Source organism: Phocoena phocoena, chromosome 11, assembly GCF_963924675.1.
Source record: "Phocoena phocoena chromosome 11, mPhoPho1.1, whole genome shotgun sequence".
NCBI lineage: Eukaryota > Metazoa > Chordata > Mammalia > Artiodactyla > Phocoenidae > Phocoena > Phocoena phocoena.
In genome coordinates this window covers 5,591,218-5,603,953 of record NC_089229.1, presented here as the reverse complement: position 1 = coordinate 5,603,953, position 12,736 = coordinate 5,591,218, and the positions used below count along the sequence as shown (strand labels likewise).

At 46.2% G+C, this 12,736-nt stretch overlaps 1 protein-coding gene across 1 annotated transcript in view; it reads right to left on the bottom strand.

Annotated features, from left to right (window-relative positions):
- The window catches only part of EFCAB6 (EF-hand calcium binding domain 6), a 230,450-nt gene that overhangs the window by 172,708 nt on the left and 45,006 nt on the right, over positions 1–12,736 (bottom strand). The window contains 2 exon segments of the mRNA XM_065887305.1: positions 3,788–3,900; positions 7,798–7,934. Coding sequence (XP_065743377.1) covers positions 3,788–3,900; positions 7,798–7,934 — 250 coding nt within the window.

The following is a 12,736-nucleotide window of genomic DNA, read 5'->3' as shown; positions in this document are numbered from 1 at the left end:
GCGGGACCTCCTCCGCCGTACCGCTCTAGCTGCTACTGCAGGCTGGCCAACAAACTCGATGAAGCCGCGTCCAGCGACTCCGCTCACGTCACAGTTAGACGAGCTTTCTGTGCATCTGAGTAGTTCCTGCCGCCTTCCGATTTCCCCAAAATTTCCTCTGAAGGATTCTAGCTGATTTGAAATGGAGTAGAGAGGAAATCCAAAACGTAAGGGGGCAAGTATGTATTTCACAGATGCAGCAAAAGGAATTCAGCCCCTAATGTCATTTCTCCATGTGCCCAAAGAGATGGTGCTTTTGACAAGCAAGGTCTTGATGGCGTCTTCAGAACAAAAGTAGCAAAAACAGAAATATGCAAAATTCACAGAAAACAAATATTGTCCCATGTATAGAAAAGTCACAGATAATGGGCTGCTGCAAATGAATGGAGACTCCCTTCTTACTTAATACTTAATAAAATAAGCAAAAGAAAAAATAATAAAAATTAGTAAAAATAGTAAAAATAAATTTATTTATTAGCAAAGCAAATAAATAAATTTACTAGCACAAACTGAAGCAAGAAGAAACTTAATATGGGCAGCCAGAAAGTTCTGCTTCCAGTTATGGTGGATTTGCTCATGTTGAAGCAAACCTCCCAGCAGATAACAATTATAAACTCTAGCCAAAATATAAACAAAAAACTCTCTGAAGGCATTGGAGAGCAAATGACATAAACTGGAGTCAACCCTTGGAAAAGTGGAGTTTCTTATTATTTGGCCTTTTGCCTGAGGGCAGGCTTCACCTGGAACCTTACGCTAAGTGGCTAGAGTTTAGATATAAACCCAGGATCTTACTGGTTTTAGGAATCAAAAAAAGAGAATTCAGGACTACCACAGCAGCTAGAAAGTAAGGAGGGAAAGCACAAAAAGAAAGGCATAGCAGAGGATCTCCAAAGCCCGTGAATAAGCTCTGCCAAAATCACTGGCTAACACTGGGAACTATGGATGTGTAGAGCAGAAAACAAGAAGCCCAGCTGAGGCTAAAACAGCAGAAAAAAGATCTCACATGTTGACCCCTCAGGGAAGACAAAGATTAGTCTTCTACTGAAGTAAACTGGCTACTAAAACAAAAACTTAAATTCTTCAGAGGAACGTAACAGACTCCATAGTCTCTACAATGCAAAATTTACTATACCCAGGATAAATTCCAAAATTACTAGACATAGGCAAAAAAAAAAAAAAAAAAAAAAAATCCCACGGGAAACTATGATCCATATTTTTTTAAAAAGGTAATCAATAAAGACCAAATCCTAAAATGACCTAGATGTTGAAATTAGCAGGTAAAAATTTTAAAGCATTTTAAAACTTAAATTTTTTAAATAACAGTGTTTGAGAATATGAAGGAAAATATACTACTAATGAAATGAACAGATAGGTATTCTCAGAATAACAGAAGCTGAGCAACATATCCTGTATTTTCTTTGTTTGTTTTTTGGCCACACCACATGGCGTGCCTGTGTTTATAGTGTATGTAAAAGTATGATGTATGACAGCAATATAACAAAGGACAGAAGAATTCAGAAAATGCTGTTTGAAGTCTATAATTCATGTGAATTAGTATAATATTATCTGGAGATAGATTCTGATTAGCTAAAGATGTATAATGGAATAAAAATGCTCAATCAATCCAAATTCCTTAAAATTACACAAACTCTAGAGGAAAAAAGTTGCAGGAAGGGGCTGGTGGATAGAGAAGGAAGGAAAGGAGCATAACACAAAGAGGCACAGATCCCACCTTGGAAGAAAATGTAATTCAAGGCACAAAATTACTTTATAGAACGTTTTAATAAGAACACGAATTCATTAAAACAAGAGCTCAACAACAAGATGATAAAACAATAAAATGAGAGCGGAAAACAATATAGTAGGCCAAAGGAAACAACATTATAGAAGTAATTAATAAAGTAGACATAGCAAAGAGTAGCATAGACTAAAGTGAAAATCAAATTACAGGTATAGCTAAAAGGCCTAAGGTGATCCTTGTGAGTACAAAGGAAAAAGACAAAGAGAATAAAGCACTTCAAGATAATTTAGTCAACAGAGAAGACAAAAACAACTCAACATAAGGGTAGTTTGTATCACTGAAGTTAATCTGAAAAGTGGAACAGAAACTTTATTCAAAGATGTACAGGGCTTCCCTGGTGGCGCAGCGGTTGAGAGTCCGCCTGCCGATGCAGGGGACACGGGTTCGTGCCCCGGTCCGGGAGGATCCCACATGACGCGGAGCGGCTGGGCCCGTGAGCCACGGCCGCCGAGCCTGCGCGTCTGGAGCCTGTGCTCCGCCACGGGAGAGGCCACAACGGTGAGAGGCCCGCGTACCGCAAAAAAAAAAAAAAAAAAGATGTACAATATTACTAAAAAACAAACAAACAAACGAATCCTTGAAATGAAGAGAGAATTGAATTTTCCGGTTGAAAATACACTGTGTTCTGGAAAATTGATGCAGAAAGCTGAGCACCAAGACATTTCCTAGCTAAATTCGTTTAGCACCCTGGAGTCAAGTTTTCTCATTTAAAAAAATGGGATAATAATACCCACCTCACAAAACTGTTGAGAGAAATAAAATTAAAACTAAGGTTTAAAAAGTAACTATACAGAGCACAATAAATAGATGTGTTTTAGTGCTATTTTTTATGTGACTTGTTTTGTGTCTTACCTGTCCTATTAAAATATATATACATGCACACATACATACAAACGCACACACATACACACACGCACACATACTTCTTAAAGTTAGATTATTTTACTTGGCTTTGTACCCAATGAAGGATCTAGTAGTACAGGGACTTGCACAAGAACTAACAAAATGTAAGGGATGAAAGCATCCTTGGAAGGTCATATTGTCTAGTAATTCCCAAAACTTGGAAGGCTTTGAAAAGTAGAGTCCTGGGGTCTGCTCTAAGCTATCTTGGTTAGTGAAACTGAGCTGAAATCTAAGAATTTGTAATTTTTAAGTTTGCTAGTCAGGCAGATCTGGGAATCATAGAAGGTATTAGTACATACTTGCTGCAATGAATTGCACTGAAACCAGACAGTGACAACCCATCTTGAAGGAGCCAGTACACACGTGGTAAACCCCTGAGGCAAGAAACTGCTTGCCTCAAATGACCAAAGGCCTGGAAGGGAGACTCTCCGATTGCATTTTTCATATACCCATCCGCGAGGAACTGGACCCCTGCTCTCTCCAGAACTGTGCAACTCTGGGCATTATGTTCTAGAGGCTGGGATAAAGAATATCAGTAGGAGGAAAGTTTTTCCTTCTCAAGGTTGTATGCCTGCGTGAGCCCAGCCTTACGTGTCCGGTATAACCATACCATCTACTCAACTATTTGCCCTTCTGTATCAAGATTGTTCCCATCGTTAAAGGAGTAACATGTTCATTAACAAAAATTTTTGAAAATACAGAAGTAGCAGAAAGAATCAAACACCCACTTATCACTTAAAGACAATCTATATTTTGGAATTTCTTTCCAAGCATTTACTGATATTCCACATACATTTTCCATGTTATGATTAACTTTATGGAAATCATTGCTCGTGGATGCACATCTTACCATGTCTATAGGCTGTGACTCACTTAACCCTTCTCCTGTTGTTAGGCATTTATGTTATTCTTATAAATAAAGATACCATGACAGTCTTTGTGGATAATGCATTTTCCATATTTGAAAGTGTTTCCTTAGGACAGATTCACAGACGAGGAATTACCACGCCAGAGGATACTGAAATCATACTTTAAAATACTTACCTTGACTTCTCATAGAATATTTAAGGTTCAAGTCATTATTTGTACTGAGGTTCTTCAAAACAACATTATAATCCACTGCAGTATCTTTATCAATGTTGTAGTGTTTTGCAAACCTAAAATAGAACTGTTCATTAGTATTCAGAAATTATGATACAGAAAATGTAAATGAAGCAAGTTTTTTTTACTAAGGTATCCTTTACTCTGGGGTTGGCATTAATTTTAATGTGTGTTTCTAGCTAGAGCTGGAATAAAGAAGTAAACCCTACGAAATGTTACTGTAAGATTTAAAAAAGGCAGATACTCCTGAAACTAACACAATCAACTATACTTCAGTTTGAAAATTAATTAATTAAAAATGCAAATACTTAGGAGGAGATCACTTCACTCTCTCTAGATGGCTGTGTACAGATCTGCGTGCAGAGGTACGTCTCAGGACCCGCTAAGGGAACGCCCCCTGCCTGTACCCCGTAGGGTCTTCTCCCTTCTCCGCTGGGGGTGAGTGAGGAGCACCCCTGCAGTCAGACAGCAAAAGCAGTTCCCCACTTCCTTTAATAATTGGGGGGAATGGATCTGGGCCATGAGTCAGCATAAAATTTCTATAACCAGAGAAATCTACAGCCGGTGGAGGAGAGAACATAGCCCACCTTCTTGACCAAGAATATCATTTCGCAGAGAGAAACTGTGCCCAGGATGGCGTATCGTGTTACAGCAGTCGATGGTGGGAGCGGGGCAGCTTTTCTTGGAGCATTCTAGGCTGTCTATGCATAAAGAGAAATTTCGAAAACACTTAACCAAGGTCTCTCCCTGAAATACACTGAGATACTCTTTTTTTAAAGTTAAGATAAATACAATGTTTGGATTCTTTTCTCCTCTAAAATGAAATTTCTACTATTCAAACCTGCCGCTTGATAAATGGTTTTCTAGACGATCTCTGCATTATTACATTTATAAACAATTGACAGTTTTTAAATGTTTGGTTATATTATCTCCATATGTGTTGGTTTCTATAATTATCTAATTTCACGCTGCTTTCTAAAAATTTAGGAATTATCACTTAAAGTAGTTGTTATTTTTCTGTTTCCAAATTTAACAAAGAGTGATGTCATGTATTCATTTCAACGCATACCTTTTTTTCCACTTTGATGAGTCTTGCCTATTGTTCTAGTAAGAAAAATTATCTTGAGATATGATAGCTGCCAGATGTTAATCTTGAAACTCCCTAAATAGCTCCATCTTTCATCCACAGACTCTGTCTGGCAAAAACAAGCTGTAAGCACAAGGATCCAGAAGGCGGCACCTGAAGGGTTCCTTTCTGAGTTGCCGTCCTACAGAAAGTCCCGGCCACTCTGCAGCTCCAGGAGAGTGTCAGGATGCCGATAAAAATCTCATCACCAACCTTCCTATTTTTGGTGAAAATTCAGCATCCCTTCAAACTGGTATTGGCTCATAAGAGAATCCTGACCTTTCCTAATGCCCAGCCCACCGCATTCATAATACCTGCTACACAGTCACTGGGAACAGACAGACACAATTCCATGGTAATATTTCCTACAGATAAAATTCAAAAATGAAGCCTCAGTACTTCTCAAGGATGCAGTATCTCAAAAGGTTTTTTTTTTTAACAAGAATCAAGGCATGGGAGACAGAACCATTCCTAAGACACAGCAACCAAGGCCATTTCCCCAGGTACCTGAAGTGTGGGCAGGAGAACTCACACATGTGCAGACACCCAGGGCAGGACGGTCACATGGGAAAGCTGACTTCAGATGCAAAGGGAATGAGGCCAATTGACCCACAAACCTCTCCAGCATCACCACCCAGAACAGTGCCTTGGGCTTCATTCATCCGCCCAGGCAGCAGGCTGAATTCTAGTGAGTTTGTTTGTTTCTTTGTTTCTTTGTTTTTCAAGGTCGCTCATAAATTATTTTACCCGGATTCAAATACTTTGTCCTGCAGGGCAATGGAGAGGAAAGTAGGATGGTGTGAGATGGAAAAGGAAGAACAAAACCCAGCAGGTCTCGGGACACTGGCTAAGTATGGAACTTGGAGATAATCTTCTCCCCCGCTCCTTGTTTCCATAGGCTGGATGGTATTCTGCAGCCTGAAGAGAACTGTTTCTCAAAGAGTAAAGGACACTCACGGAATCTTTACGATTATGATAGCATCGATGTGAAACGAGCACCTACTGCATGTCAGGTACATTGCAGGCGCAGAATCTTCATGCCAGCCTTGCAAGGTGGGCTCCTCAGTCCCCATTTCTTTAAGAGAGAGCCGAGTCTCAGAGAGGCCCAGGAGCTTCCAGAGGCCCCGCAACTAGGGAGGGCAGACACAGACCTGACCCCAAGCGCGCCTGGCTTCAAAGCCCAGGCTACTCCTACCTCGCTGCAGGCCGAAGGCTGATATTAAATAGAAAGCTGTTAGATAAAAAAAAGGATTCAAAACTGCATTGTGTTTCCTGCTCAAACACTAAAAAGGCAAAGTTAATACTGAAGCAGCTACTCAAGAAAAGAGTATATTCTTGAGCTTCGATAAGAAAAGCATTAAAGCAATTGAAGAAATGGTTACTTTTGATCTTCTGCTTTTCTATTCTGAAGGAAAGCCTCATCATGCAGACAGTATTGTTTTTAAGGCTTAAAAAAATATCTCAAATAAAAATTTGTGGAGTTCTTTACTATTCAATACTTGTGAGATGGGGAAACAGACAGTAACATTTTTTTTTATAGATTTACTAGGTTGGAAACTAGTGCCAAACACAAGGTTTATCGTCAAATAAAACACCGTTTTGCTTTTTGATTGCTCGTTTTAGAAGACTGCTGCTGCTGTTCTATAATCGCGTGCACAGAATTATTTAATTTGTTTTGTTTGGATCTTATTCTGGACATTTTCCCAGTCGGAAAGATGTAAAAATTAAAACATCTATTATGTCTTTTATATTCTGAGGTGGGTTATAAGGAGACAAAAAAAATAAAAAGAGGAAGAAAATATTCAAAATACTGGGAAATATCCATATTTTAAAAGTCTCCTTGTTTTTCAGACCCTGCAGTGCCTGTGAGGTTGGCACATGCCGTCTAGACTTGTTTTTGCTCCAGGAGCAGATTCTTCCACTAACAGAGGCAACATCATCTTTATAACACTATGGAAGCAACCACAAAGACCCATTTTAGTAGCGATTTATAACTGCGGTGTGATGTGAAACTCTCAGGCTCAGAGTGAAATCATCAGGCTTGGTACTTTTGTTAATGGCCCAGAGGATATTCAGAAAAGTGGGGAAAGGCAGGAAGACGAGGAGTGCCTCTTGGCTGAGTGCTATATAAATTAAGTTAAACACAGCCCCCCCACCCACCTTCCAGTGGCTTCCGTTCAATACTCAAGCAGCCACAGAATCCAAGCATTTGGCTTTTCTGAACGATCTGGAGTTTATTGGAGGCTCAAAAAAAGTCTGTGCAGGCTTCACCACACTGCCCTCGAGTCAAACGCCAAGAAGCAGCTAACGTCCCCCTGCTGCAATGCCCAGCCCAAACTCAGCAACAAAGTCCTCAAAGGAAAATTAAGCTTCTGTTATCATGTCAGGATGGAGAGCCAATAGGGAGCACATCAACCAACAAATAAATCCTGAAATTTTTCATTCTTCTCCTAACCCCGGGCTCTGAGTAAAAGTCAACTGTGAACTGGAAACCCATGGGGTGGTGGGCGAGGTCCCAGGCAGGCAAAGAGAGACCACTGGTGATGGATGACTTAAATCATCGAGATGCGTTCAAAGCTGCAGGCCAGATGACTCTCACCCGCGGGGACTGGAGGAATTAGAACCGTTAGCTCTCACTTTGGAGAATTCGTGGAGAGCTTCACGAACATGGGAGAAATGCAGATTGAGGACCTCTTTTAAAAACAGTCAAGACAGAGAAGGCAGGAGGGAAGGACGCTGCCTGGATCCAGTGAACCCAACAGGTCCCATTTTGAAATTGGCTGAAAGTCCTACTGAACAATCTCTCACCATACCTTCGTTTACTTACTTTTTGTATTCATCATCTTTCATCTTCAAACAGAAGGTCTCCAGAACCCTCCTCAGCGCATGTGGTTGGACCAGACCCGTCTTGTTAACATCAATGAGCTTAAGGGCTTTGATAACAGTTTTAATGTTTTTGAAAACCTGTGTATAAAAAGAGATTTAGGAAAAGTCAAAAGATCCAGCGTTAAAAATCAAGATGGTAATAATAAAAGTGAACGTGTTTAAATACTTCTTGTAAAATAAAATGTTTTCAAAGACTCACAGTCGTAGGTATTGCAAAATGACATATCTATGGAAAAAGGGACACTTTACATTTCTTGAATGTTTTCAAAGCAATTTTCTCTGTAAATGCTCTTAGTAAGTTTAAAAAAAAAAGAACTTTTTCTGATGTAAAGCAGTAAGTCTCATACACAATTCATTGCATTTTAGAGCCATATGAAAAATCTTTTTTGTTAATTGATACTTTAAAACCGTAATTCTGGCATAGCTGGATCTGGACAATTCTTATTTTTCACAGCCACATGCAAACCATTTTTACTAGGAACTGAAAAATATGAGTGTATATTCCAACCCCTCTGAATTTTTAAAAGATATTACAGAAAAGCTTTACAGTGATCTTTCCCAAATTCAGCAAATGCATATTTATTGGGCACAGAGACCTGAAAGGCATTTGGTTAGGTCCCGTGGAGACACGGGGCCGCGTGCCTGCCCTTGAGCCACTTCTATGTAAAGGAGAGAAACAGCCGCCAGGGCTCACCCGTGCCAAGCACAGAGCCCTGTGACTGCACTCTCCCGAGCCGGTACGAAGGACGTACCGTTTCCCCACTTTTAGATAAAACCGAGGGTGGGGGAGGCCACAGGAGTTGCCCATCATCACCTGGTTAGACGATAATGATGCTGGGTTTCAAACTCAAGTCCACCCCCAAACTGCACCTCCCGCAGAGCAGATAAGGCATGTAAATAAATATTCATAAATATTCACCAAGATAGGAACCATGGGAACAAGAGCCACAACACTTCCAGCAGAGCCACCTGGGAGGCTTCCTGCAGGAGGCGGCATCTGAGCCAGGAGGGGGCCGGGGCAGGACAGGACAGGAAGGCACTGAGTACAGCTGGGCGTGAAGAGGGTTGTGGATGCAGGGTGATGAACGTCTGGTATGGCCAGATCCTGGAAGGTCTGACTCTGCATCCTGTACTAGATCACATCCAAGTCCAGCCCAGACTCGGAGGGAAATTAGTGCTCCTTAAGGAAGGAGTTTAGGGAAGACTCTAAGATGAACAGGGTTTTTCCTAGTTTCCTCAACGCCTCCTCTGATGGGTCCCTACACTGTCTCTGACTTGAAGGAGCCTCCTGCCAGCCCCCTCCCAGGGTGGCCATCTTAGGGATCACGCAGGAGGAACCACTGAGCTGGCCTCTGCCCCAGCTCCTCCCGGCTGGGTCATCTGCGGCCCTCCTGCCTCCGCCCCCCGGGCCCCCGGGGATGTTAGCCGGCCTCTGACTCAGCTCCTGTCCTCCTCCCATCCAGAGGTCACCTGCCTCCTCAAACTCACGCCTCGTCACCACTAACTGCCGCTCTCCAAACGAAGTCCCACATCCAACGCCCCCCGTCTTTCAGCCCGAACCCCAACACCCTTCTCCCCTCCAGGACCCCGCCTGCTGGTCCCTCTCCTCCGCACGCCTCCCCACGGCCCATCTTTACAGTGACCCGGTGCCTGTGTGCTTGACCGTCACCTCCCTCCTCCTGCCTTCCTGGTCTTGGCTAGACCCTAACCCTGGTCAGATCCAACTCACCGCCTCTTCCAAGCGCCTGATGCGGCCCGAGAGGACGGGCCATCGAGCACTCACCTGGGTCCCCTCACTCAAGACCGTCCACCCCGCCAGCAGGTGCGCGTGGTGATGCTTGCCTGGGCGGTCCGCTCACCCACCACCGGGCACATTTCCCACCTTCTCCACTCTCCGCCTCCCTTCCCACCCCGTCTCCTTCCTCTCCGCTGATAACCTTCCTCCTCACTTGCAGAGAAACCAGAAGCAACTGGACGGCAAGGCCCCGTGCTCCCCGACACGCCCAGCCTGTGTGCCTCCACACCCGGCCAGCGGCCTCTGGTCCTGCGCCGGCCACCACTGCTCTCGCGCCCATCAGGAACTGCCCGTGCCCCGCTGTGCCCAGCTCTGAGCTCGTGTCCACGATGACGAACCGTCTGAGAGGTGAGCCCTCCCTCCTCGCCCCGCCTCACCCCTGCCCCCAGCCACTCCTTCCCTTTTGCAAATTCCCCCTCGAAAGCTGTCTGTGCGTCCTGTCTCCAGCCTGTCTCCCCCCACACCCGATCAGTTCTGTCCGCAGCACTGCACAGAAACTGTGACCTTGTCAGGGCGACCTTGCCAGGCCCGGCGGCTCCTGGGCGCCCATCTTGCTGTCTCCGCAGCAGCCCTCCTCCCAGCTCACCGCCCCTTCTTCCTGGACGTACGCCTCCTCCCCCACCGGCTTCCACACTCCCGCCCCGGGTTCTCCTCGGCTTTCTGGCTCGGGCTTGGCCTGGTCCGTGCCGGTCCCTCCTCATCTCCCGGCCTCTGAGTTCTGGGCATCTGCAGACTCGGGCCTCGGGTCTCCTGGCTTGTCTAAGCACACTCCGTCCCGGGCGGCCCAGGCCTGTAGCCTTAATGAGCAGCTGATGCCTCTCAGTGTCTGTCTCCAGCCCTGGCTCCTTCTCGGAGCCCCAGTCAGGACATCCAGCTCTAGAGGCCAGCAGACGCCCAGCTCCGCCCCGTCCCACCGTGGCCGGGCCTTCCCACCAGATTCTTCACTCACATCCCACATCCGGGCCAGCCCGAGAGCCCAGTGGCCCTCCCTTCAGAACGTTTCCAGAACCCAGCCCAGTCTCTCCGCCTCACACCCTACTGGCTGGGCTGGTGTGACGGCTTCCCACTTGGGCCCCCAGTGTCCACGCCTGATCCCACAGCTGAGGCTCCAGCAGCAGCCAGGGTTCTGTGTAGCTAAGGCTGAGCACGCCCTCCAGTCGCTCTCGTCCCCTCCAGGTGAAAGGCCAGAGCCCCGCAGACCGGCTCCTGCCGGCTCTCCATCCCCCCAGCCGCCCACTGGCTCGTTGCCTTCGGGCCACGGTCTCTCTGCTTCTCGTGGGTGCCAGCCCAGGAACCTCCTGCCTCAAGGCCTTTGCATTTGCTGCTCCTTCTGTCTGGAAACTTCTTCCCCAGACACCCACTGGCTCTGCCCTCACTTCCCGCAGGTCTTGGCCCAGGTGTCATCTGATCCAAAAGGCCTTTCCTGATCCCACCCGCAGCACTCATCTTCTGCAGGGTACTTCTCACCAATGCATTTAATGCTCGTCTTTACTGTCTGTCTCTCCCTCTGGCAAGTGTGCTCCCTGAGAGCGGGGCTCTGTCCACTGCTTCACGCCGGGGTCTAGAACAGCCTCTGTAAGCATGTGCTTGAGTAAATGAATGAGTGAATCCATCTTCTTTTCACCTGCCTGGAAAACAGCCACACTCTGAGGAAGCCTCGTTATATGTTGACGAACACACACCTCCTCGGGGCCTATCCTGAACGTAACAATGATTACATTCAATGTAATAAAGATTACAATAATATGGTAATTGAACAAATGTGAACTGGATGTTTGCAAGGCCCTGTGCTGAACTGTGTACACATCTCCCACTTCCACCGACCAGAGAGCATTGGCTGAAACGAGCTTAATATTCAGAATCAGGAAGACCAAGCAAGGAAGAGGAGGGAGAGCATCAGCTGGAGCGAGACGGCTCGTGCACGTCCACCCTCAGCTCCACCACTTTGTCTAAAAGCACAGGGCCCCAGCCACAGAGAGCGCTTGTGCCCGTGGCCAAAAAAAACCCCTCGGTACCTTGTCTGCTGCCAAACCCTGATTCACCTCTTCTGGGAGCACATGAGGCGATGCGCTTTTTTAAAACCCAAAGTAACCCAGATGGACCCAGCGTGGAAAGCAGGGAAGCAGCAAATCTGGCACAGAGCTCACACCCACCAGAGGTATGTCTCCAAGTTTCTTATCATCTGTCAGACTGAAGTTTGGCAAGATCTAGATGGAGGTGCAGATGGCGAGGCTTATCAGAGGCACCAGAGTTAGGGCCGTGGTGTGAAGACTCGTCCTACCCCTGACGGTGACGGGAAAGAAGAAAAACACAAAGGAGTAAAAGGACCTGCCCCTGCCTCGCCCCGCTTCCCTCTCCCTTGAAAAGGGAGAAGAGGTGGGAGAGGAAACGCAGAGAGAGAAATCGGGATGGTGTGGGCAGCATCCGGCTCCTCTCTGGGCCAGCCCAACGTCTGCCATTTGGCTCCAACTGGGACACGTGTGCGTTAAGAGCCACCGGCTCTGAGCCTCCTGTTCCTTCCACCCCAGCCCCAGCTCTCACCCAGCAAGGCCCTGGGCTCCAGCCACACTGAGCTCCCTCGCTTCCCAAGCCCTCCGGGGTCTCTTCACCACGCCCAGAGCCCTGGACGATCTGACCCCCACCACCTCCTGACCTCACCCGCCAAGTCCCCTGGCCCTTTCCTGCTCCAGCCACACAGGCCTCCCTGCGCGTTCTCACACACACCAGGCGCTCAGCCATCAAGGCTTCTGCACGTCTGGCTCCCTCCGCTGGACGGCTCCCTGAGGTCCTCATTCAGGTCTCGGTCATGTGCCACCTGCCCCGAGAGGCCTTCCCGATGACCTGCGCAAAAATGCACCCTCGTCCCTTTTCTCCTTCGCGTTCACCCACACCTGCACATTTCATATTTCTGTCTCTGTTTATTGTCTTTCTTCTTCCATTGAAATGTAAATGCCACGCAAGCAGATTTGGTTTCATTTGCTGCTGTATCCTTAGGCTTACGACAGTCCCTGGACAGCGTGGATGCTCATAAATATTTGCACAGTGAGTTTACAGCCGTGTTGCTGCCCAAACGCCTTCCTGTCCG